The sequence below is a fragment of the Chlorocebus sabaeus genome, chromosome 23, assembly GCF_047675955.1.
Source record: "Chlorocebus sabaeus isolate Y175 chromosome 23, mChlSab1.0.hap1, whole genome shotgun sequence".
Classification (NCBI taxonomy): domain Eukaryota; kingdom Metazoa; phylum Chordata; class Mammalia; order Primates; family Cercopithecidae; genus Chlorocebus; species Chlorocebus sabaeus.
The window spans coordinates 46,668,236-46,695,108 of NC_132926.1; the positions used below are offsets into that span (position 1 = coordinate 46,668,236).

Genomic DNA, 26,873 nt, shown 5'->3' on the forward strand with positions numbered 1-26,873 from the left:
AAGACAAAGTAAGGAGTTGTTTAAATTAACGATGGCCAAGCTTGTGGATATTGTGAAGCAGTGGTTCTCAAAATGTAGTCTGCAGACCACCGAAGGTCACTGAGACCCTTCCTGGAGGTACAAAAAGTCACAAGTATTTTCATGTTAACATTAAGACATTATTTGGCTTTTCCCTGTGTTGATCTTTGCACTAATGGTGCAAGAACAATAGTGGATAAAACTGCTGGTGACTTACCACAAATCAGCAATGGCATCATCCCGCACTGATCATCATTTAATTATTTATTACCAAGCACTTGCAGCCAAAAAAAGAGCCAGTTTAACTTAAGAATGTCCTGATGAAACAGTAAAATGTATTAATTTTATTAAATCTGGCCCTTTAGAACACATTTTAAAATATTCCATGTGACCAAATGGGAAGTATGCATAAAGCACTTCTGTTAGGATGGTCACCTTGGAGAGAAGCACGTGTGCGATTGAGCTGTGAGTTAAACTAGCTGCTTTTCTCATGGAACACCAGTTTTTCTTGAAACAAGGACTGACAGCAGGGCTGCATTACACTTTCATGGCCCTAGGCACTTTTACCTTCAGGAGTCCCTTCTTCTATAAAACAATAGAAAAAAATATTTTACAACTGTGTTTGTAGAAAGACAAATATATTAACGTTATATATTAAAATATTTTCTTCAATATAAAAGAACTAACCTTCATTTTCTTCTGATTTTAAAAGAAATTAAGACATTTTTGTGGACCCATAAAGTCCTGGGGGCCTGAGTACTGTTTCTAATGGAGAAGCTACACCTGACAGACAAACTACGGGTATTCAGAATTGGGTGTATGTAGGGCTGAATGCTCCATGAGGCACAGTTTTAATATACGATATTAATGTATTTGTCTTTATACCAGTGCAGTTGTCTTTTTAGTAGAGGAAGGGGCCCATGGAGGCAAAAATGCCTATGGTCCATGAAAGTCATAATGTGGTTCTTTGTTTGTGGTAGACATTTTTCTTGAAAATGAATGAAATGAACCTGTCACTTCTAGGAAAATCGCTGTGACATTATGTTGTCAGTGATAAACTTGAGCTTTCAAGCAGAAATTACAGTTTTGGGAAACTCGTATCTGCCACTGTGAGCTTGACAACTTCCCAATACTCGAAAACCTTCAGATGAGATCAGAGGTGCTATTAATAGATGTGATTTTTCTAATATTGTACAATGAAATGTGTTTACATTTGTAAGATCCATATAAATCAGTGAACTGCTATTTCCCAAATGACCAATGTATAATTTTACCAAATCATGCATAGCTAAAGGACCCAGTCAAGATATAAAATAGGCCAAAGGATTTTAATGTATTAACTGAGTTCAAAAGTTTATCGATTTTTTTTTTTTTCCAGGTTCTACATTGCGCTTAACCTTTAAGAAATGACTCCTTCTTGCATTTTGGTGTAGTATGAAAGAAGAGCATCTGTAATTGTCTGAAAAGGCGATTAAAATCCTCTATTCTGGCCGGGCGCGGTGGCTCAAGCCTGTAATCCCAGCACTTTGGGAGGCCGAGACGGGCGGATCACGAAGTCAGGAGATCGAGACCATCCTGGCTAACACGGTGAAACCCCGTCTCTACTAAAAAATACAAAAATCTAGCCGGGCGAGGTGGTGGGCGCCTGTAGTCCCAGCTACTCGAGAGGCTGAGGCAGGAGAATGCTGTAAACCCGGGAGGCGGAGCTTGCAGTGAGCTGAGATCCGGCCACTGCACTCCAGCCTGGGCGACAGAGCAAGACTCCGTCTCAAAAAAAAAAAAAAAAAAAAAAAAAAAAAAAAAAAAAAAACTTCTATTCTTTCCCATATACATATCTACATAAGGCTGAATTTTCTTCACATACTTCAAACAAAACAACATATAGTGACCGACTGAATGTAGGAGGAGGCATGAAACCAGCCTCCTATTACACCAGACGTTCAAGAACCATGCAACTCTGTAAAACAATGTCACTCTTCCCACTCATTATTTTTGTTTGGAAAATATAATTATTTTCCTAAAATACATTATTTATGTAATATAACTTCTTTTCATGTTAACATTTTAAAAATAAATTAATAAACATTTACTTTTTCTCAGTTTTTATTTCTAATAAAGCAAATATTGATAGATGTAACCTATAAGACAAAAGCTCTTCAGGGTGCTCAAAAATTTTTAAGAGGGTCGTGGGAAACCCAAACAGTTCCAGTAATGTTATTGTAGAATAACTAACTACCCAGTAAAATGTTCATAAGGAACCATTAAGTTTAAAATGCAGGTGCAATCACTAAATGGAGTAGAAACTCTATATGTTTAATATTAAGTAGATATAGATAAAAAGGCTGCAATGGGAGCAGCCTGTTCTCTCCTAGCAATGAACGTAGAGTGAGTTTTATTTTTTGAGCATTTTTATTTTTCATGTTTTCAGAGTGAGCATAGCTTTATTTTCTAATTGGAAAAAATAACCTTTAAAAGAAGAAGAAGTAATAGCAGCAGCAGCAGTTGGTACACCTCTCTGAGCCAGATTAGGGGAGGAGACAGGTCACTGAAGTGGAAGAACAGGACACACAAAGCGCAGGAGGAGAGAGGGGAGAGAAGGTGGAGGTTTCTGGAGAAGGCTGAGGTCAGAGCTGCTGCATTGAACAGCTCCAGAGGACAAAGGTCCTAGAGTGTTCTATGAGAAAGGCACGCTGTGGAGGGGCATGGAGGTGGGGCCGGCCCCAGATCAGCTCTTGGAGGACTGTAGACTTTAATTTCACCTGGTGGTCCCCGCAGAACGGAGAATCCTTGCCCAAAGACACAGAGAAGGATGGAACAACAAGGTGTGGTGTGCGGGAGGGTCTGTGCACCTTTCCTGACATCCCTTCCTTGGAAAATCCTCATACATCCATAACGCTTTGTTTTGGGACCAGAAGCATCATAAGCATCATTTTTCCAGCTTCATCTCCTGCTACTTTCCCCTTCACCCATTCTACTCCAACCTCACACTCACTGTGTCTCGACTATTTCGGACACGCTCCTAGCCTTTGCACTTGCTATTCCTCATGCTTGGGGCAGTTCTTCCCCAGACATCCACATGACTTGCTCCCTCAATTTCTTCAGGCCTTTGCTTTAAATGTTACATTCTCAGAGAGGCCTTCTCGTATATTTGAGCCTCACTCTTATCTCACACTTCCTATTCCCCTTCTCCGCCTTATTTTGCTCCACCACATGGAGACCCTCTGACACATAATCCCGTTTGTCTTTCCTTCCCTCACTAGAATGCAAACCCCAGGAGGGCAGAGACTTCTGCCTGTTCTCTTGGCTGTTTCATATCCAGCACCCAAATTGCTGCATGACACAAAATACGTTCTCAGTACTTAATTGAATTAACGAATGCATGAATGGCAGGTATTGGACATTGTTTTGCAAACTCTTACAGTAACGAGTAAAGCATTCCGGTGAGGTGGAGGTTACTGCCGCTGCGATTCCCGCGCAGCCTGAGGACTGGGGTTGGGGGTGGGGTCTCTAATTACCTGCATAATCCCCAGTAGCGGCACTTTAAACTTCACATCAACCCTGAGGGATGTGTATTATTATCCAAATTTAGTTTACAGCTGGATGGAGAAGTGGCTTCCCGCTCCACACTTTGGAGGGAGGGGAGTAGAGGGAAGGCCCCCATTTAAGTACCTGGGATGGGGCACCAATGCCTTCAGGCGGTAAACCAATTTAGGAAGACGTGGAGGGCTTTGTGGCGGGCCCTCCTCTTTCGGCCTGTCCGCAGTTTTTAAAAAACGCGTGTGATGATAAGGAATCACTGTTTATATTAGTAATTCCCAACTTGGGTCCGAAAGTGAACTTTTGCTGAAGCCAAGTAGCTAACCGCTTCCACGTGCAAGGCAGGATCCAGCCTTGGGGTGAGGGGATTAGCTGAAAGACCCCAGGGGAGCCGGGTGCGCAGTAATTGACCTTGGGGCAGACAAGGGCTTGGGGGTGGCCTGTATCTAAAGACAGCGAGGCCTCTGAGGCGGGGGCTGGGGGAGTTGGCATTGGCTAGGGAGGGAAGAGCGATCGCCGGTAACAGCCATTGTGCCTTCCCACTGGGTTAGTTTGAAGGTTCCTAAGAATGCCGTGGCGACGACAGTCCCGAGCTCAGAGCCAGGCACACAGTAGGCGCTCACTCGAGACGCTGAGGCTGGGACGCGCCCTGGAGAAGCGCGTCTCCGGCGGTCCTGGCCCTTCCCAAGGACTGGGTTCTGGGCGACGCCGGGATCACGGGTCGGACCTCGCGTCCGGGGCGCTGGCTGGTCCCTGGGCGCAGAGCGGCCGGCGTCAGCTGGCAGGGCGCGGGCCCGGGGTCAAGGCCGGGGCGCTAGGCGGCGCGGGCGCGGAGGCCGGACGCTCGGGGCCGGGAAGGGATGTGACGAGCGGCGCGCTGTGCATTGTGGGAAGCCGGCCGCGAGGACTGGTTCCAGTTCACTCGGCAGCGGCGCCGGGCGGAGGGGGAGAGCGCGGGCCGCGCGGGCGGGAAGCAAAGAGGCGGGCGGGCCAGCGAGGAGCGCGGAGAGAAAAGGCGCGAGCGGCCAGGAGGGCTCAGGCCGAGACATCTTTCAGCTGCCGCCGCCGCCGCCACCGAGCCGCCGCGTAAGTGCCGCGCGGGCCCCTTGCCGCACTCCCTGTCCCCGCCGCTCGGGTCCGGCCGCGGGTGCCGGGGAGCGGCCCGGCCTGGCGCGTACCGGTGTGGTGCTTGGCCGGGCTCGGGCCGCCGGGTTCGGTGTGGCCCACGCCGGGTCCTCTCGCGTGCACGACGCCCTCCCAGGCCCTGTCGGGTCGCGCGGGATTCCCTTTGGTTTTGTTCAAGAAACAAACCCGGAAACCAACTTCTCTTCGAAATGCATCCCCTGCCCGCTCCTGTGCGCTTTTGTGGGAAAAAGGCAGTGCTGGCGCCTCCCCTGGTGACCCTTCCTGGGGCAGGCTCACCGGCCAGGCCTGAGGCCGCAGGAGGCCCCGCGGCGCTGGCTGGGCAGCCTGGGCCTGGGCGCCCGGGAGCTGCTGTGAGCGGAGTTGTACTTGGTGAGGCCGCCGCCGGCCCGCGAGTTGCCGGCCCCGGCCACAATAAGTCGGGCCCGAGCCCCGGGGGACCAAGGTGTAGGCGTCTGGCTCGCTATCTGCAGGGAGGGGAGGGCGGGGGCTACTCGCGGGACTGAAGCCGGGCTGGAGCTGGGAACCGGGTCGGGGAGTGGTCCAAGGGTGGGCTGGAGAGGGGCCACGGGAACCCCCGCTGCTCCCGATTGTCTTGGTATCAACCTTTTGTTTGCTTTGTGGTAGGAAGGGTTTGCTTTGTTTTTTTTTTTTAAAGGTAACTCCGGAAGGCTGTGGGCTTCCCCGGGTGGAGAAGGCCAGCAGGAAAGAGCCTCGCTGGGGGTGGGGTGGAGTGGGGAGGTGAGTGCGCAGGATGCTGCTGGCAGTGTCACCTGACAACAGGTGTGCGACATGGCGCTCCCCACCCCCACTCCTGCAGGGGCCACAGATCACTCAAGCAGCTGGTCAGTACATTGCTTGAAAGGTTCTTTTAGACAAGATGTTAGGGGAAATGTTTCTGAGTTTCAAAGTGAGAGACTTCTGTACAAACAACTGGTACAAACCTTGAATTCAACAATTACAGTGACTATAAAGGCCTTGTAAGATTTTAATGACCCAGTAAACAGCACATAAGAATAGACAATTAGAGGGGGCACTTCCCTCTTTTCTTCCACCTTTGTGGTTTGAGATTTTACCGTTTAAGTGGGGGGTGAGGGAAGTGCTTTGTTCCAAAGCTCCCTGCTCCGGAGAGTCGGCATTTTTAACAGTCTTAGGTTTGAATGGGAGACTCCTAGTTGTAAATTAGGTGGAATTCACCTACTGCAGGCCACCTGTAGGCTACTAGCCTGCTGTCAGAGGTGTTAACTCTGAAATGGACACCTCACGCCTGCAACTGAAATTAATATGCCTTGTACATATTTAACTAGAGTTGGGCAGCAGCATCTCAGTCTTGCACAAGAGACTCTCCGATGAGGATGAGTATGTTTTTAAACTTATTTTTTCTTAAACACAACAACAAAACTCTTGAAAGACTTCAAATTCTTCCCCCTTCTAGTTTTACAAGGAGAAATAAATATTTCCAGTCTGTTCTTTGGTTTTGATCTGTTACCATTGTCAATGCTGATCCCTAGATGAGGCCTTAAGAGGGTTGTGTCAATGAAAATTGTTTGAGGCAGGCCTTTAGAAGGAGGCACAATTTAACTCACATTTTATTAAACTTTGAGGATTGTCTGGAACTTCACATGTGACATTCTAATATACAGCCATGCCACTGGTTTAGTTTTTACCAAATGGGCCAGTGTCAGGGAGTGGCACATCTCCGTCTGCTGTTTCTTCTGGTCCCTGAGAGAGGAGAACTTGAGGAGCGTCTCCCATTCCTTCCCCATTGAGAACCTCAGAGTGCATGTGTTCTGGGACCTGCCTTCAGAGCTAATGCGGCCCCAAGTCACCTAAAGGAGATTTATTTAAATAAAAGCATAAACTGAAAACCTCAAGCTGAAGAACCCAACAAGACTCTATATGTGGTGTTCATCAGAATTGCAACAGCCTCTGGTTCTTATTCAAGTGTCCCCAAGGATTTGTGACAGGCTTTTCAGAGCCCCACTCCTAGAACATGAGCTGGGAAGGGGCAGGAGTGAGTGGGGCCCACATCTGTGGGTCCTTCCCACATTCTGTAGGTTTAGAGTTATGTTGGGCTCTGCCTCAGCACTTACAAGTGAGCCTGAGTGAGTCAACTCTTCATTCCAAAGAGTTGTATAGCTTGTTTGCTTGGACCAAACCTGTCAGATCAGTGTCTCAGAGTCTTTCCATAAAGATTTCCTGAGAATCAGCTCCTCTTCAGGCACTGGGGACACAGCTGTGATTAAGAAATGCCTAGCCCCTACCCTGGGGGAGCTGACATTGGGAGAAGGCAGGCAAGTAGCTGTTGTAAAGTCAGTGCAGAAGGCCCCAAGTAGCCCCCTGCAGGGGCAGTAACCTAGCCAGGAGTGAGCCCTTATCTGGCATGGAAAGGTCAAGTTGGTTGGGCAAAGGAGGGCAGATGGGGACAGGTGTTTGAGGCCTGAGGAACCACATGTGTGCATCTTAGAAGAAAAGAACAGAGGTTATGTGGGGAACTGCCAGAGGCTTGGGATGGCTGAGTCCTGGTGCGTAGTCAGGTGAGGCTTCAGGGAGGGACAAACAGGACAAATCACAAAGGATTCTGGTCAAACTCACACTTTATCCTAAAAGCAACTGAAAGGTTCTGAGCAGGAGAGAGACAGGATCAGGTGTTCTTTTTATTCTTATTGGGAGCATGTCTACTCAACAAATAATGAGTGGATTCTATGTACTAAGCCTTATCAGAGTCCTGTTCTCTGAAGCCCACACTTTAACTTTTCTCTAAATGACCTTCCATTAGACTGGTTATCTTAGAGTTTGGCACAACCTTTAAAAGAGAGAGGAGTATGTAGGAAAGTTTTTTTGTAAAGCAGGCAGGCGATAACTTGCTGTTAAAATGTAACAAGCTGCACAGTTCCTTCAGTGCATCTGGGGAAGCAGATCACAGAATGGTTTTGCAGTGGTGAAATTTCAACCCCCGACTAGCTTCCCCAAAACTGTTTCTTGCTTGTGGTGAATGACACTTGTGTTTGTGTTTTGTTTCTTCCTGCCACTGAAAACATAACAGGAGTAAGACACATCTGCTAGAACAAAATGCATGGTTTACGATTTATTTACCATCTCGGTTGGTCTGTCTCTTCTGTTTGCAATCCCATAGTTCACTGAGAGTGGACTGTAGGTTCTTTAATCATCTGGCTCACTTTTTGATATGGTGTTTTATGAATGGAGGGAGATATTTTTCCTGATTGGCTAGCATACAAGAATAGGTCTCTGATCCAAGCCAATCAGAGTGCAGCTTGTGAACCCCAGCTCTGTGAGCAATGGTTGTCTAGTATATCCCCATGCCTCTGGGGACATGACAGCGGGTGACACAGTGAATCATTTGGTGTGATAGAAGAGGGAAGAGAATGCTGTAAACAGGATTAGTGTCCTGTCCTTCAGAATTAAGTGTCTCAGGTTTGCCTTTGTGATTGGAGTTGATTGGAAGCTGACAAATGCATGTGGATATGTGGGCATTTATCCAGCTGCCAGAATGGATGGGATGGTTCTTCCTCATCAGCAGTTATTTAAGTACTGATAGCTCAGACTCCTCTATCCTCAGGGGCTGGAGATAGGGCTCTTTGACTAGCAACTCCCCAGCAGTTCTAATCAATATTACACGGGATCAATAGGCATGTATTCATTGCTTAGATAATAAAAGACTTCATGATTGACTATTCCAGTGGCTTCATGAGTGCCCTGATTGTTTAAGGGGTTTCTGTGCTGTAGCTTTAACAGGAGTCAATCTCTTACAGATGTGAGGAAGGTATTTTCCTGTAGTCTATGGTACTGAGCCAGAAGCAGGAGGAGAGGTCACTGAAACCATAGAACTGTCACAGAGTCATAAGGCATCTGTGTGGCTTATGCCCAGCTATCAGGGCAGTTGGAGTGTTCCTTTCCTGAGAATCCCCAAGGTAGCTCTATAAGCTCCCTGAATTTTGAGTGTCTGGGCTCCTATGGGGATTTTGCCAGGTGTATGTACATGAATGGTCCAAGAGAAGGTCTCTGATTGGTGTCCCACTGGCCATAGCTCCCTGTCCTGTGGCCTTTGGAAATGCTGCCCTCTCCTTTCTCCCCATCCACTGTCAGTGCCAAATAATCAGCTACCTCGTAGCCGACATTCGAGTGTTTACCAGGTGCCAGGCAGGGTGGTGGGTGCTTGGAGATAACAGTAGTGAGTAGAGCAAATTGGTTCATTTCATCAAGACAGACAGGTAAACAGGCAATGATGATACCATGTACTGAGTGCTAAGAATGGGATAGCTGGTTTCAGAATTTATGTGTAAGTGGGATCTAGAGTGAGTGGCAATCATGATGGAAGGAAGGGTTGCAAACTGCATTTGCAGAGTACTGTACATAAGACTAAGAAAAATAATTGAGTATATTAAAGAATAGGGGCAGGCTGAGGGAGATTGTAAGGCACTTTTAGCTGGGCCCTGGGTCTGCAGCTGACACATCCATTGAGGGTACTGGGAGGGAGAGATTTATCCTGGTGGATCTCTGGTTGTTGCAAATAGAGAGATGTGTTGGAGGTCAACAGGGCCTGTGCACAAGATTGGAGTCTGGACATGCAACTTCCCCAAACTAGACTGTGACTGACAGAAGGCATGGCCCTGGCAGGAATGCAGAAGAGGCAGCACGTTGATGGATCATTGCCAGAGAAGGCATTGGGACCACTAGGCAGGATTATTCCAGACAGAGGGGTAGAGAGTCCACACTGAGCATCCTGGGTGTGCTGAAGGTGCCAGTGGGAGTGGAGGTGGTCTGCAGTGCAGGGAGCAGCCTGTTACGATGCCTGCTGGGGAGGGATAGGAGGGTGTGGCAGGGCCTCCATGGCACTTTGGTTCCTTGCCCCTACTGCCCCTCCTAGTGGTGCACAGCTTGTTCTCGTGTCCACCTTATTCATGTGGTCTACATAGCCAGCCTTCTAATTAGTCCTGTGCGCCAAGAACAGACTGTGTTGCTCCAGTCGCATCTCGATTGCTGAGGGGCCTGCGGTCAGATTCTCTTGCTTCTCACTCTAGCCTGACTCATCTCTCCATATAGCTCCTCTACAAAAGTTTGTCTTTGGGTAGGCTTTGAGGTTTTATGAACAAGGTTAATGTTTATTGTGATTGATATATAATTGGAGGAGTTGCAGAGATAAAGACCACAGAGATCCCTTCAGGATCAATCACAGAACCTTCATTTTCTAGGCCGATAACAGCCAAAAGGGCAATCAAGCTAACATGCAATGATGAACAGACACAGTTGCCTGAGGACCTATCATTGTCTTCAAAGCATGCAGAACCATGAGTGAAGGCTCCTGGTTTACTGAAGGACGGAAGAACACATCTTTGTCAGTTTGACCGGATAGTATAACTGTTCTCCCGTGACCAGCTTCACTGCCCTGCAGAGATGCTGAGTCCTTAGGAAGCTGCTTTGTCTATGATGTAGGGCTGTCTGTTTCTCAAACAAGGCTGGATGCAGAACATGGGTCAAACAGGGCCCAATAGGTTTTGGCTGGTAACTCATTCTGGGGTTAGGGTCAGCATTCAGATTGGTTTGTCATGTGACAGAGACTGGCTGTTTCCTCCTTTCTTCTGAGTAAATAGCCAGAGTACATTTCCCAACCTCTCTTGCAATTAGTTGTGGGCACATGACTAAGTTCTAGTTGATGGATCATAGTCAGAAGTGATGTGCCCCACTCTCAGGCCTGGCCCCTTAAAACCCTCATAGATTATGATCCATGGTCTTTTTCTTTCCATGGCAACCCTGGGAATCACGCATTGAAGATATGAGAGTCACAAGATGGGAGGCATCTGGATCCATGAATTGCTAGGTGGAGAAGAAACACCAGCCAATCATGAAAACCCATTTTGGATTTTTCAGGAGTGAGAAATAAGTTATAAGAGACTCACTGTTACAGAAGCTAGCAATATCTTCAGTGAAATGTCCAAGATCTGTTCTGCAAGAAGATGGCCTTTTTTCATCTTATACACATTGTTGGTTTTGTTAACTACTGAGAACTTGCCCAGTGAGTGAGTGTCAGGCCCTTACGTGGATGCTTTGATTCACTTCTGCCACCAACCCTTTGAGGCCCTTACTAGCATCATCTCCACTTGAAAGATAAGAAAATAGGTTCAGAGGGGTTAAATCACTTGCTCAAAAATGCACAGCCAGTAAGTGGCAGAGCCATGGTTATAATCAGGTCAGTCTGGCTTTGGACTTCGAGTTATTAATCATAATGCTCAATTGCCATTGGCCTCACAGTCACTCTCCCCGTCATGGGTGCCTGACTGGAGCTGCCCACACCTGCATAAACCTCTGAAGAGCAGGATGGACCTGGCACATTCATGGGTTTACCTGGAGACTGCACAAATGTGAGTTGATTTTCAAAAGGGTGTTTTGAAACCACCACACGTTGCTGGATGTCATAAGGCTTCATGGCTTAGTCAGAATTCTTTCATAGCTGTGGCTGCAGCTTGGGGAACTATAGTTAGAAGTGCAGAAAGAATATGGGGAGGGGTAAAGTACAGAATCTCTGCAAGACAACCCCGTTGTTGGGGAGACAGACTTGAGGCTGCTTTATTGGACAGGAGCCTGATTCAGAATGAGAAGTGAAGATGTTCTTCTGCCAGCAGGGTGGCACTGGAGGAGCTGTGATATTTCAGACCTTTCTTGGGATGAGTTGACTATAGTGCCTCACATCAAGTGGCTTGCAGTTCAGTCAAGCTGGAGAGGCATGTGCTGGGATATATATACTATGGGAACATGGAACAGTGAGCAATTCCAGGCTGTGGTCATGTCCACAAAGCCTCCATGGCAGAGGGAGGCTGTGAGTGTCAGTTCAGCAAGTTGACAAGAGGACAAAGGGCATTCCAGACAGGAGAACTGCATGTTCAGAGACATCCTTAACACAGTGTGACAGGCTCAAGAAGTCAGGGGTGGCCATGTGAACCAGGGCAGGGGTGACAGGAAGCAGTGCCATCAAAAGTAGCTGAAGGATGCTGTTTGTGGCTAGCTCAGAAGCTCAGGCTGATGGGGAATCATCAGAGTAGGCAGAGCTGCTTCTGGTGTCCACGGATTAAGACTGGTGCAGTGAGAATAGGTCAGAAGTAAAGAGGCTGAACCAGCGCAGGGAGGGTGATGAGAAGAGGCCTGAGACGTTCTGCAGGCGGTTCAGCAGAGCTTGGCTAATGCTTGGGTGCTGTGGGGTGGGCCGAGAAGTCGGGGCCAGGTTGACTGCTGTTTGGCTAGCTTGGTGCACGACAATGACACTGATGAGGCTGAGAGACCCAGAGGAGTTCAAGGCACCCATGGGACTTGTAAGTAGGCCCTTGCCATCAGCAGTCAGAACAGAGCTCTGAGGCTCAGCAGCCAGGTGTCGCACTGGCATAGAGACCTGAGAGACACTGGCATGTTCATGTAAAGACTCTGCTAGAGTCAGAGGAGAGAAAGACAAAGAGCACCACTTTTAAGGAGTCAGTGTGTCTAGGACCTGCCAGGTCTCTGAGTGCTAACGGCTCCTCTCTGGAGGAGAACACTGTCCAGTTCCCACATAGGCAGCCCCAGACTTGCCCAGCAGATTAGCTGAGAAACAAAGCTGAAGTCTGTGCTCTAGTAGGAAAGGGGCTGAGCTGCTGTTAATCATCACTGACCACAGGCCTCCCCTCCTGAAAGAGGGGAGACATTCTGGTTTAAAAGCTCTTAGTCCAAAGGCATCGGGTTGTTGGTCTGTGAAACACATTTGTAGTAAAGCAAAAGACTGCTAGGAAACCCAGTGACAGCCTTGCCTGAAAACACAGTCACACACACATATACACATATCGTTTCCTGTTCAGAGTGAGCACAGGCACCTTTTTGCAGGGAATGTTTTAAAATGGAGTTCATCGCAGCAAGGAGGGGATCTAACTCATTGTTTCAGAAAAACCCAGACCCTCCTGGGTCTCTCTAGCCCTCAGTGAGCAGTTAAGACTGGGTACCCCTTGACAGGGCGCTCATGTCAGAGGCCTTTACTCTTCTAACATCACTCCAGAGCCAGGGCCTCTGCCATCTTACCCCTCTTGGGCCTGTCTACACAGTAGCCCCAGAGTGCCCAGAATTCTGTCTGCTGCCCTCACAGCCATCCCTGTTAGGCAGATGATTTGAGATGCACCTGGGGTCAGAGAGGTGTTAAGTGTGGACCATGGCATGTCCTGACAATGTCCCTAGTATAGGTTGAGCATCAGAGTGACAGGAACTCCTGTCCCTGTGGCCTCCAGTGGTCACTGCATTGACTGCTGGTGCTGGAAGGCCCCAAACACCATAGAGCCTGACCTCAGTTTATCAGCACATGGGAGACCTGCCCATTTGGTTCAGTGAGCAAACATGTTTATAGGGAAGACTTTAGGGAGCCCCAGAACAGGCCAAGGCCCCTCATATCCACTCTCCCAGCACCCTGCACTCTCTCTTTGAAGCATACGTCACATTAATCTTTTAAATTACCAGGGGGTTATTTATTGACTTTTCCGTCACCAGTTCCACAGGGACCACATCTGCCTAGCATCGTCCCTGAAGTGAATGCGTAAATGAACAGGATGCTCCGAGTAAACATTCAAGACCTTGGGTAGTGCTGCAGTAGGAATACAGTTAGGGGCACCCCTCCACCCGCCTGCAGTCTGATGGGAGAATGGGCACATGTACATCAATGCTGTGACGTGCAACACATGGGGCCCTGAGGATGAAACAGCCAGTTCCCAACATTTGTGGGCTGGCAGAAGACAGAGGCAAGTGTGAGAGATAATGGAGGTCCCAGCCAAAGGGAACAGCCACTGCCCAGGCAGGAAGAAAAGAAGTGGAAGGGTATTTGGGGGGAAACCTGTGTGGCTCCCTGTGTCCTAGTTTAGACCACAAGTGGCCCAAGGCAAAGCTGAACAGGTGTGCCAGGCCTAGATTTCTAGGGCATTACATGGCAGGCCAAGAGTCATGGTTCTATCTTGAGAATTGTCGCAGCCACAGAAAGCTTTCAGGCCAGGGCTGGGGCATGTTCAGATGTGTGTACCCAGATTGCCCCACCCATGGGGTAGAGGGTGGATTAGAGAGGGGGCTCTGGTAGGGAGACCTTCTCAGGAGACGTTTGTGACCACTTGATTAAAATAGTGATGACCAGGATCCCATCACTGGAGGTGGAGAGAAAGAACCCCCCAAGAGGTGTAGAGGAGGCTTTTCCTTTGGACTGGGTGACTGAATGGGGATTGGGAACAAGGAAGGAAAAACACCTCTCTCTCTTCTGTAAAGATTGGCCCATCCGGTGGACTGGAAGTGCTCAGAGGGCCTCTTACTGCAACCTGGCTATACACTGTACTGACTCCTGTAAGCTGTTCTTGCCTCTTACAGACAAAGAATCATAAGATAGAGACACTGCTTTCATCAGAGAATCTAGGTATCTGCCTTTACATCATCTTTTTAGGGAAAGGTGTCATAGCTATTTTTTCTTTTATGAAGCCTTCAGTAAATTTATCAGCCCCAGTCTCAAGTGTATGAAAATGCAATTATTAAACAAGTGTATAGAATGTGGCCAAGAAATCCCATTTTCCTTTTCATCATGTGGCATAATGGCAAGGCACTTAAGAGCAGTCATTGTCAGTGTAACATTTAAATGGAAGTGGCCAATAAAATCGATGTCATGGTATAAATTGTGCAAAGCCAAGCCTTTCTTTTCAGGGATCAAACTGCTCCAGCAGAGTGCATCACCTGGACTCGGAGGGCTCCGCAGCTACAGACAGTGGCATCTGCATGCAGGCCCAGTGCCTTCCAGGGGACCGGAGTGTACCTGGAAAGGGGACATGTGCTGTCCCCAGCCACCCTGACCGGTGTGCCTCTTGCTTTCACAGTGTGCTCACTGATCCGCCTCCAGGGCCACCGCCATGTCGAGCCGCGGTGGGAAGAAGAAGTCCACCAAGACTTCCCGGTCTGCCAAAGCAGGAGTCATCTTTCCTGTGGGGCGGATGCTGCGGTACATCAAGAAAGGCCACCCGAAGTACAGGATTGGAGTGGGGGCACCCGTGTACATGGCCGCCGTCCTGGAATACCTGACAGGTGAGTGTACCTCAGTCAACCCAGACACCACTGGCTCAGATACAGAAGTTCTCATAGTTCTCAAAAGACCACTTTTATTTCTTTTATTTTGAAACAGCTCAAACCTACAGAAAAGTTACAAGAAGAGTACAAGAAACATTTTCACCTAGATCTAGTTGTTAACGTCTTGCCTCATCTGCCTTATCTCCCCTCACTGTGTGTGTGCATGCAAGCATATATGTGGATATTTCTGTATTTATTTTTGGCTGTTACGTAGTCCATTTTGAAATTTCCTCAGTTGTCCCAATAATGTACTTTATAATAATGTTTGGTTTTCTTTCCTGGCCCAGGATCCATTTCAGAATCATATATTGCATTTGACTGCCAGTTCGTTAGTCTTATTTAATTTTGAACAGTTCGCCAGCTTTTAAAAAATCTTTCATGACATTGATACTTTTGAAGAGTCCAGGCTAGTTGTTTGGCAGAATGTCCTCCAATCTGGGTTGGTTTTAGGATTAGATTCAGGATGAGCATTTTCTTAGGAGAATGGCATCAGAGATGCTGCATCCTTCTCTGTGCATCGCGTTGGGAGGCACCTGACTTGGTTTGTCCCGTCACTGGAGATGTTCTGCTTGCTTATTCAGTTGAGGTAGTATCTGTTGGATTTCTGCACATCCTGTACCACAGTATTTCACCCAGTGGCTTCAGCAACCCTTGATGATTTTACCTGAATTTTTTATTACAGTGGTGGTTATAAAACAGTGGGTTGTTTTTTCATTTCTTGGTGGTTATAAAATAGTGATTTTAAAAATTTCTTTTATTTCTGCATTTTTTAGTTGGCATTCTTTTGTAATAAAACCTTTCCCTGTGCCCTTCCTCTTTTTTTTGAAGTATCAATGGTGGTTTACAGATTTTTTAAAATTTAGTAAGTTATATTCATTTCCTTACTTTAATGCTCACATTACCTCAAATTTGATCTTCAGGCTGGTTCTGATATCCTTTTGCCATGTCTCCATCAATTTCTGTACATTTTCTTGCCCTTCTAACACAATAAGATATTCCAACCTTACCCTGGACTTCCCTTGCCCCAGTCTAGGACTCAGCCTTCTCTCCAAGGGGTCCTTTGTCCTGTTCACAGATACAGTCTTATTTGTGGCTTCATAGCAATTGTGCAAAGCCAGCTGGGAAGGGAGGGAGACTACCCCCATTTTTAGTGATGAGAAAGCCAGGCCTCAAAGCATAAAGGATTTGTCTGGGGTTGTATACGGCCTGCAAGGGGTTGAGAAGGGACCCCAATCCTGCTGTCCTGTCGTAGTGCTTTTACTATGTATTGCCTGAGACACGATCAGGTGGGTCTGTAGGTGCCAGGAAAGAGTACTATGATTCTTGCAGCCACCTCTGCTACAGCCAGAAAGGGGCAACTCAGCAGGATAGGGTACCTCTCCCGAAGTGATACAGCCAGGCAGTGGAGGAGCTGGGTTGCTTCCTGCACTCCCTGCTCTCTCAGTAAGACAAGGCCAAGGGTTTCCCCATAGCAAACACAGTCATCAGGAAGGTAAAGTTTTTGTGTTCTGTTGAAAGCATCTGGCCATGAAAAGTAATAGTGTTAGATTTAAGTATTTGTACATATTTTGGGACTTTTGACTTTCTGCTTAGCAAGGACTCTTATAGGTGGCAGGCCTGGTAATGTGAACTAAGCACGATTCTTCTGTGTAGATGAGGAAACAAGCCCAGAACTTAGGTGACACACCCAGGAAAGCTATATATATGTTTGGCAGTCAGCCAGGGAGACCGGGAGAAGTTGCTAGATAGGAAACAGAAGACATTTTAGTTCTTGCCTAGTTAGTGTACATGCTGTGTGACCTAGAGGGAGTTACCTAACCTTTCTGGACCCCAATTTCCTTACAACTCAAATGGAGTCAACTGTCCCTACTCCAACTCCAGGCTGTTGTGAAGGCCAAAGGGGCTGTGCGCATAATGGGAAAGCTAATGTGCTACACAAACCCAGGCAGCCCCTGGCTCCCAAATGCCATGATGCCCATTCCTGGGATGTTCACAGAGACTATCATTAGGTCAAGTACAACCTCAGTGTCATTTCTTCCATCTAGCTTTCTCTTCTTTTTTGAAGGGCATGAAAAGGGAGTATCATTGCTTTGTCATATCTCAGGCAACTACTACCTGTGCTGCACAGAAATCTGTTTTCCTGGTCTGGGCATAGCTGGTTCTGAATCTGAGCCCGGTGCTCCTGAGGTGGATGTCAGCGGTCCATTCCCATGGGGGCTAGAGACCTTGACTCCGTGTCTCACACATCCATCCTCCCTATCCCCAGCTATTGAGGGTGTATAGGAGAGGTCACAGCAGGGCATGGGACTGGCCAGGACAGCCCATCACTATCACTGGAAAAGTAGCTCAGAGCAGATCCTTACTCTGGCATCAGCCACATCAGCTCTTGTATATTAAAGAATAATATGTATTTTTAAATTTTATGAAGACCTTCCAGCAGGGCTGTAGTTGGCTGAATCTGAGGCATTTCCTCTGCCTGCATGTGGCACTGAGTCATTGGCATGACCATACCTGCCCTCAACATGGAGCCAGGCCCAACTGACCTCAGGAGGATGTCCTGAGCAGTCAGTGCTGTGCCCAGTCACTGCTGTGGTCACTTATGTCCTGTTTTGTGATGGGAGAGGAGCCAGACTCTGGGGCCATGTCTACTGAGAATGCTGCTCTGTTCTACCCCTCAGAACAGTGCCACACACCCACACTGACTGTCCTCAGAAGGTGGCCAGCCCTTAGCCTATTGGGTGGGGATGTGGGAGCACATGGATGTTAGACCTTCTGGGTATCCACCCACTTAGAACTTTGTTTTTTGGCCCTTGAGTGAGAAGGAAGTGTGTCCAGGCCCTCTTTCTGTTCTCCTCTTCACTTTTGTTTCCCTAAAGGCCTAAAGGCCTTTTTCTCATTCACTCCACATGTTGTCTGCCAGGCATCGTGCTAGGCTCTGTGTGAGAGTGCAGGAGTGATCAGGGCAGAGTGGCCTCTGCTTCATGGAGCTCACACTCTTGTCTGAAAAAGAGACAGCCAGCCAACTTAGACAGTTTAGAGACTGAAAGTGTTGCAAGGAGTGAAAGTAGGCCAAATGAGGGACCAGGCTGCTTGGGAGCTTGGAGATGAGCTATCCGGGGAAGGCTTCTCTAAGGAGGAGAAATCAGCTGAGCCCTGGAGAGGTGCCAGCCAGCCCCGCAAGAACTGGGAGAGGGGCTCTGCCAACCACTTACCTATCTTGATGTGCCTGCTGGGTGCAGGCCAGCTCCTTCCAGAACATGGGGAAGCTACAGAGAGAGGGAGAAACTGGAGTACCAGCCTTCACGCAGCTTAGGGTCTGGTCAAGGATGTGACCCCGATGTTGTGTTCCAACACTAGGCAGACATCTGAGGGAAGTCCCACTCACTCAAGCTCTCCTTGCTGAGAGCTGTAATGTCCCTTACACAGCTACAGAACAACCCATCCCCATCCCCAAAGGGCTTCCTGCCCAGAAACAGGTATAGACAAGAGAAAGGCTATGGTGATGCAGGACAACCCATGCTGCAAAGGGGGAAACAGGACCGCAAGTGGGTGTCAGGAAATGCTTTCTGGAGAATGTTTATTAACCAGTTACCAGAGCTGTCCTGCTTGTTTAGGTGTCACTGAAGTCCCTAAGAAGGGATTGTTTTCTTCTCTGCATGGCCTAGACTCTTACAGGTGGCATCAACAATTGCAGGCATGGTGATGGGGTGTGCCACATGGAGGCCCATTTGAAGTAGCTGGGCCAGGCCCCCTGCCTTCCAAAGGCCCCTGTGGGAGGGATGGGAGGGGTCTGGATGCCCAGGGATTACTAAGAGGACTGCTGAGCTGCAGTGCCAACCTAGGACTAGGTGCTTCTGAAGCAGGGAACTAGCATTTTCTTGGTGACCAGCTCTGGGGACTACTTGGGGTCCACTGTGTTCTACAGCTGGGTGGTTTAGAGTCTGGGCATTGGTGCCAGAGTTGCCACTTCTTTCTTGTGGCTTAGGCAAGTCACTCACATCTCCATGATATGGTTTTATACTCTGTAAAATGAGGATCACAGTAGCTGTCTCATCAGGTTCTTATGAGGCTGATGTGAGAGCATGCATGTGATGTCCTTATTTCATGCCTGGACATTGTAAGTGCCCAGATGTTAACTATTAACTTTAGGGTTAAAGTATGAGGGAGGAAGGGAGTCTCCGGTAATCTTGTTCCTTTTTCTGTCTCTTGTCAATGACCAGAGCCTTCACACTCCTCCAGCAGGCACCTAGCCTCCTCCGATAGCAGATGCCCCAATTTGAAGCTACCTGTGGGTACTTGGCCAATCCTTGTGCAGTTTATGGAGCCAGCTCCTGACCTGGGGAAGAAGCAGGGTCACATGAGTGATCTTTAGCCATTTTACAGACTGGATGAGGCCCAGCTGTTGGACTTGACTACATCATGAAATAAAACCCCAAGGAAAAGGGATGTTGTTAGAAATATACTTTGCCATCTGGTTTTGGCTAACAAAGTGATGATCCTCATCCCAAGTTTCAGCTTGTTTGACTTCCAGTCTCTAACTCAGATCAGATGTTGCGTATCCCCTTGGTGGTAGTCATAGGGCCACAACCCATCCCTGCCTTCATCTCCTAGAGATGGGTAGAGAGAGCCTGTTCCTGTCAGCAGCACATCCTGTTACACTGATACTCATTTCAGCCAACACCCATCTCACTTGGCATTTCTGATGTGGGAAGCAATCCTACAAGCTTGGAAGATTGAGGTAGGCAGAGCCTGCAGTTGGCTCTGTCACTTACCTTGAAAATAAGTCCCAAACCTCTTTACCACCTTCCTATCCGGGACACTCAAATGTGTCCTGGACTCAGACAGCTAAAAGCAGAGCAGGAAGAAGAGGACAGTCAGGCTTGGCTCTATGATGCTCCAAGGCTCTAGGAGCTCCTACATCCTTGCTTGTTTGCATGAGTGCACCTCCCTTAGACTAACTGAGACTTCAGGCCAGAACCCAGCTTATGCTTGCTAGTACCTTCTTGGACACCCATGCTGCGCTGGGTCTTATGTCACAGCATTTGCTGTGTTCTGCAAAGCCCTTCCCTCACCCTGTTTTCCTAAAATTAAAACACACACACACACACACACCACACACCACACCACACAGGAAAGGAAAGATTAAGAATTTTAAGGAGTCAAGGGGTTACAACTAGAGAAAAAACACTGAAATTGAAACTCCAGTGGGTACTCAGTGTGCAGGGTATATTTAAGTGCATGTTCCCTTTTCTGGTTATGTGAGTAATTTGAAAAATAAGAAACTAAACTCATTAATAATCCCACTACCCCGATACAGCAGCTGACATTTAATGTCTTTTGTGTATGTCTAAAGGACAGCCTTTAGTCTAATTATTTGTTTTTATTAACATATGCTATTGATGACCTTCATTGACGGCCAGTGACAGAAACATCACAGTGCATACTCTTACAAAGCAAATTGTGAAGTACTTTAGGAGGTGTTCCCCACATAATCTAAGTTGCCAATCTTCCTTCAGTCTCCCCTGGGAATAGATGATTCCATGGTGGATAAACATTCACTGAGCATTTGAAAAAGAATCAGTTCAATACTATGTGTCTTTGACATTTCCCTGATGATGTGGTATTATATGGCCTGCAAGTTAACCGACCCAAGTGGGTCAGGCCTCAGGGTTTGAGGCTAGAGCCTGGAAGCCACCAGGAGGTGGAATTCCACCTTCTCTGTCTTACCCAAGATGTGAAGGTGCAGCATAGCTTGATAACATGCTTCTCCCAGGGAATGTGAATCCAGCTGTAGGGCTCATAAACAGTTTTTATCTGGTTCTTCATGGTCCTTCTAAAGAGTCTATGAAGTTGTTGAGGAGAGTGTAAACATGATCTGAGCCTACTTTGTGAAGCAATGGGCCCATTTTCCCCTGCTCTCCCAAGGCCAGCAGTCAGACTATAATACTTGGATCTGAGAGGGGAAAGACCTTATTGCTTCTTCATACAAATATTTTCTTCCACTCTATGGCTTGTCTTCTCATTCCCCTAACAGTGTCCTTTACAGAGTAGAAATACTTGATTTTCATAAAGACCAGCTTAGTAATTATTTATGGTATAGATTGTACCCTTGGTGTTGTGTCCAGGAAGTTACTGCCAAACCCAAAGTCACCTAGATTTTCTCCTATGTTATCTTCTAGGATTTTTATGGGTTTGCCTTCTACATTTAGGTCTATGATCCAATTTGAGTTAATTTTCGTAAAGCATGTAAAGCTTGTGTCTAGACTTGGCTTTTTTGCATTTGGATGTCTAGTCTAGTTGTTCTAGCACCATTTGTTGAAAATCTCATTGCTATCTCGAAGATAAGCCATGTTGCCTGGAAATCTTCAAAAGTCAAAGGAATCTCACTGCTGTCTCATGATATCACTTTGAAGGGCAAAATGCAACTGTTATTTCTACCATCAGGGTCTGCAGATGGGTAGACAAGTTCCATATGAAGGGTTCTGCTTTTGCTTGGGCCAACGGACAAGCACACAGCACGACAAAACCTGTTTCTGGAATCAGGCAAGGAAAAAGGTGTGAACAAAATTAAATGTGCCTTCTTTTCATCTAGACCTTCCATTTGGGATCTATTTACTTCTTATTGAAGTACATCCTTTAGAATTTTATTTAGTGAGGGTCTTTTGCTGGTAAGTGTCCTCCACTTCTGTTTTGAACATGTCTGTCGCATCTATAAAGTTTTCAGCCATCATTTCTTCAAACAGTTTCTCTATACTAGTCACTTCTTATGGAACACAAATTAAACCTATGTTAGTATTTTACTCTGTCTTCTGTATCTGTTCATCTCAGTCATGTTTTTAATTCATGTCTTTCTGGACTACTTTCTGGATAATTACTTTTCATCTGTCTTCTAGAACCATCTTCATTTTTACTAACTCTTTCTCCAGCCGTATCTGATCTGCTATATTAAACAGATTGAGTCACTGAATTTTAAATTTCAGTCATGATATTTTCATTTATAGAAGTCCTATTTCATTCTTTTTTGAATCTACTTGACTTTTTTTTTTTTGAAATAGGATCTCACTGTGTTGCCCAGGCTGGAGTGCAGTGGCATGAACATGGCTCACTGCAGCCTCCATCTTCTGGGCTCAAGTGAGCCTCCCACCTCAGCCTCCTGAGTAGCTGAGACCATAGGTGCATGCCACTGTGCTTGGCTAATGATTGGCCATTCTTTGTCATCTTTTTTCTCTTCATTTTAAGTTTTACTTAAATATATTTCACATGATTATTTTATATTCATTATTTAAATAATTCTAATATATGGAATCTTTGCATCTATTTCTGCTGGATTTTGAATCATTGTTAGGAAAGCTTGCCTCCTTCCAAAGCTGTAAAGACTTTTCTTCATGCTTTTGCTCAATGTTTTTATGGTTTTTCACATTTATACTTTGACTTATTTGGAATTTACCATGTTGTATGGTGGGAGATAGGGATCAAGTTAATTTTACTTCACATGGTTATCCAGTTATCCAAACACAATTGAATATTTCATCTTTTTCCTGGTAATCTGAGATGCCACCTTTATCAGACATGAAATTTCTAGATATAATTAGGGCTATTTCTGGATGTTTATTTTCTGCTTTATTTATCTGTCTTGTTATATACTTATTTCCCATATCCAGTAGGTCTTTGTCTTTTTACTTTTGTTGAACTTATTTTCTCTAATAAGTAATAACACCAATGGTAAAATTCACACGCTATCAAAGGATATACAGTGAGACATGCATTGCCCTTCCGGCTCTTTTGCATATCCAATTATCTTCCCAGGAGATAATCCATGTTACTAGTTCTTACATATGTTATATGTCTCTTAAAAGATGATCTTTTTTCTTTTTATTTAAAAATAAATCTAGAAAATAAAATGCAAAAATACAGGAAATGAAAAGGATAATGGGCACATGTAGTATGCAGAGGCTGTCTTATTTATATTTGGGCCAAGATCTTGGGAGAATATGAGATCTTTGATCTGCCCTTAATCCCTCAACACCCCTAGACCCCCTCAGCTAACTCAAGGCTGACATGGGACTATGAGTTGAGGCCTGCCTGGATCTTGGGCCAGCCTGGGGCTGCATTCCCTGGGATGCCCCTTGGGCAGCCTGGGGCTGTGTTCCCTGGGATGATAGCTTTATAGTTCATGCTGCCCGCTACGGAACCCAGGTGTGTGTTCTAAAACATGAAACTAGGCCTGGGCCTTGAAGAACCTCCCTTCACTGCCATCCTTAATCACCACTGACCACTGCAGTGCTTAGTTCACTTGTTTAGTAATTTATTTGGAATGACTGATTTGTGAAAGAGTTAGGTGCAAAGTCCCAAGCTGGGTGCTGGGGTCAAAAGAATCATGGTTGATTTCCACAGATTTATAGGGTGCCTGTGATGTGCCTCACATCAGAGCCACATTAGTGACCCCAGGCCTTCCCCACCTGTCCCTCACCTTTGTAGACAGCTCCCAGCACAAGGAGCTGTCACCTTTGTAGACAGCTCCCAGCACAAGGCCAGATATTCTGCAGCTACATGGTAAATAGTTTTTTATTGAAAGCTAAGAAGACTAGTTAGAGGAATGATGAGTTTCACGGGGAGGGAGTATTGGTAATGTCAGATGCTACCAGGAAATTGATGAGGATGAGAATTAAACTAGACTCCTGTATTTTTAAATGAAGCATGATTAGGATTAACACAGGGGCAGAGTGGGCCACACCTGTGTGAGGGGCGGTACACAGCGGGTCAGCTGTTGCTGGCAAACAGGAGGGAGTTAGAAATGTAGCAAGGGCTGATCCTCATGTCTGCCAAAAACAGCCATGGAGGAGGTCTCGGCAATACCTTGAAAAGCAGAGGAAGTCAGGAGCTGCCCAGCTGATTAGAGATAGCAGTGTCCCAGGAGTGGGACCCAGCATCCCAGGTGTCTTCCATGGATGACCATCAGGACGGGCTTCTAAAAGAATTATTAACACTTTCTCACTGAAAGGAGAAGGAAGTAGGTAAGAATTCTGCAAATGTCTTCTCTCCCACTGTCTTCCTGTTAAAATATCAGCAACCGATAGAACATATATACAGTGATTTTGCTTGCTTTCTCCTGCCTGAAGGCTTCTACGTCTAGTCAAGTCAACCCAGAGTAAAATCTCCTGAAAGCAAAGAGCCACTCCTCAGAGCTATAAATAAACTCTAGCAAGAAGACAAACCCAAAGGGTATTAATCATAGTTAGCCTCCCTCTGTCTCTTCCCACCAACCCCTTCCAGGTCTGGTTGCCAAGAAGATGACATAAATCCTCCTTGGATTTGCCGGGCTGCTTCTCTCAGCCTACCGCTCTGACCCTGGCTTCCCTCCCTTTCTTCCTCCTTTTCCCACCCCACCTGCTTCCTTTTTAGGCAAGTGCATCTTCCATTTAGTGACCTGAACGTGTGTGTTCCCTGGCACCCAGTGCTGGGCTCTTTAGAGGCCCATAGTGGCGCCTGGTGCTGAGATATCCTCTTATGGGGTTGACATCACCCCATCTGCCTACAGGGGACACTCTGGGTTTTTATAGAAGGCGCATTCCCTGCAGAGCTGTGGGAATCGTGAAAACAAACCCAAGGCCTCTGGAAATGGCTGATGTGTTGGTTTCCCTTGCCATCAATATCCTGATTGATTCTCCTTGTGGTAACTGGTAGCTGAGGTAGTCTTTGGTTCATATTTATGTTGCCTCTATAAATCTGAGTATTGACTGCTAAAAGTCAATATCTGCTGTTCATTCAGAAAATGAGGGTACTTGACTTAACTTGAGTAGCATTGTTTTTCTTGCTCTTTTACTCCCACCCCAGGCCCTGGCAGTCTCTAGTTCATATTCTAACTGTGGCTTATAATACTAGTTTCAGGGACATGGGGGGAAGTGCTCTGAGTTCTAGGTAAAGGTGGAACAGTTAAGTTCCAAAAATCTGCAGTATGTTGAACAGTTACTGTGTGCTAGGCACTGATTAAATGCTTTATATTTGGTAACTCATTGAATCCTCAATCCACCTCTCTTTCTTAGGAGCAAATTGAGGCTCAGAGTTTAAGTAACTTCTCCAAAGTCACACAGCACAGAAACCTTAGCAGTCAAAGGAATTGGACCCCAGAGCACTTCATTCACTTTGCATTTCCTTTGCCTTGAAGCAGCTAGCGGACACCTCAGGAAGACTGGTAAATGCCCGGTCCCCACGGCTGGCTTGATGAAGACACAGCCTGAGGGGACAGACTCTGCAACAGTCATGGGTGATTGCCAGAGACATTCCTGTGGCCTGGTATGGACAGGGAGGACAGGGTTCCTGCAAGATAGGCCTTGAAGGACAGGCAGCCCTGGACAGGGATGAGGAAAGTCTAGAGCACGCAGACAGGAGGTGGGTGTGAGCACAGGAGGGGCGAAGTCCCCTGGAGTGACATGTGCTGGCCTGCAGGGAAGGGGCGGTCTGGTGCATGTTGGAACTGCTGCCGTAGCAGTGGCAGAGCAAGCGACGCACTGGGCAGAGAGCTGCCCTGAGGAGACACAGCAGGCCTCGGAGAGGGCAGTGCCCAGTCAGGTGTGGGGAGCTTGTGTCACTCAGTGGTGCTGAGGAGGACTGGAGATGGAAAGCTTTTTGGCCAGTGTCCTTTATTGTCCCCTTAGCGAAGAGGAGGTGGAATCCTAGGTGTTGGAGCTCAGGCAAATCCTTAGACAAGTGGCCCTCAGTGTTGGGAATCCACACAGGCAGACAGCACAGAGGCCAGGCTGGTAAAGACCCCAGGAGCTATAGTCCCCTCTCAGGGGCCTCCCTTTCTGTGACACACTCACACTGCTCTAAAAACAGCCATGAAAAAAGAGTCTTCACATGCTCAGAACCTCTTTTTTGGGAGAAGCAGGATTAAGCAGACTGCGGCATAGTGTCTGAGGGTAAGGGTGCTTGTGACCTGTGGTACCAAAGGCCAGCTGGGGCAGTGGGTAGCAAAAGTGCCTGTAGCTTCTCATCTATCCAGCATTTTAATTATTTTCATTTTAAAAGGAAAATATACAGAACATAAATTCAAATAGCACAAAAGGGAATAGAACAAAACGTCTCCCTCTGAACAAGTCCCTGATTCTGCTCCCAGTGGGCAAAGCTGCTCCCCTGTCTTGATGAACATGTGTAGCCCGATCACAGACGTTGCCGCCTCCCCCAACACAGCGCAGCCCACGAAGCTCACTGTTCTGCTCCTTGCTCTTTCCCTTTGAGTCCGTCTGGGAAATGGTACCATGACAGGGCTCCTTAAATGAGTTTCCTCTTTACATTATACTCTTCAAATCATTTCATTTCAGCAGACATTGCTGATTGTTCACCCCTTCCTGAGATGAATTAAGAACAAATGGCTGTGGTTTTCCCTATCAAAACAAACATACATATTAACCATTTCCTTGTAACTTAATTGAGAGTCCTTGACAGCAAGTGATTGGTAGGTCAGAGAGTCCTGCCCAGCTTCCAGCCAGGCTTTGGAGTAGGACAGGTTTCTCAGGGCCTCCGCAGGCGCCTTCTCCTTCCCAGGGCCTTGACTTCTACTGCCTGAGCCCTTGGCTCTACACACCCTGCTGGGGTCAGACAAAAGCCCCAGATCTCTTCCCAAGGTAGAGATGCCTGTGGGGGCGCCCTGGTGCTGTGTTCCATCAAGGCAGGTCTGTCTGGCAGCACCGAGGTTAATCGAGTTCAAGTGCATTTTTCAAACATATGTTAACTGTTAAGCATAACAGCAAAGAGTAAACTATTGGCAGAGGAAACACCAGGTTTTCTGTTGCTTTTTTCCTCCTTTTGGCACAAATCCACCCGTCCAAATCATCCAGTTATAGATAGAGGAAATCGAGGCAAAGGAAGTACAGTTTTCTCCTTGTAATCAAGCTTGTCGCACTTTTTTAAATAGTGCAGTTGTAGCCTCAACAGTAGTAGCTTGAATTTACTGAGTGTACTAACCATTTTACTTGGTAACTCATTAATCTCATAAGCCTAGAGGTAACCTCAGCTATCACTCCTCCTGTATAGAATAGGAAACAGGTTTAGATGCA

The 26,873-nt window shown here is 46.9% G+C and overlaps 1 protein-coding gene across 4 annotated transcripts in view; it reads left to right on the plus strand.

Moving 5' to 3' along the window:
* Positions 1-4,446: 4,446 nt before the first annotated feature.
* The window catches only part of MACROH2A1 (macroH2A.1 histone), a 65,147-nt gene continuing 42,720 nt past the window's right edge, over positions 4,447-26,873 (plus strand). For all 4 annotated transcript variants that reach the window (XM_008014493.3, XM_008014496.3, XM_008014494.3 and 1 more), the window contains exons 1-2: positions 4,447-4,641; positions 14,571-14,775. In XM_008014493.3, the coding sequence (XP_008012684.1) occupies positions 14,604-14,775 (172 nt within the window). In that variant the 5' untranslated portion in view covers positions 4,447-4,641; positions 14,571-14,603. The remainder of the gene's footprint in view (positions 4,642-14,570; positions 14,776-26,873) is intronic.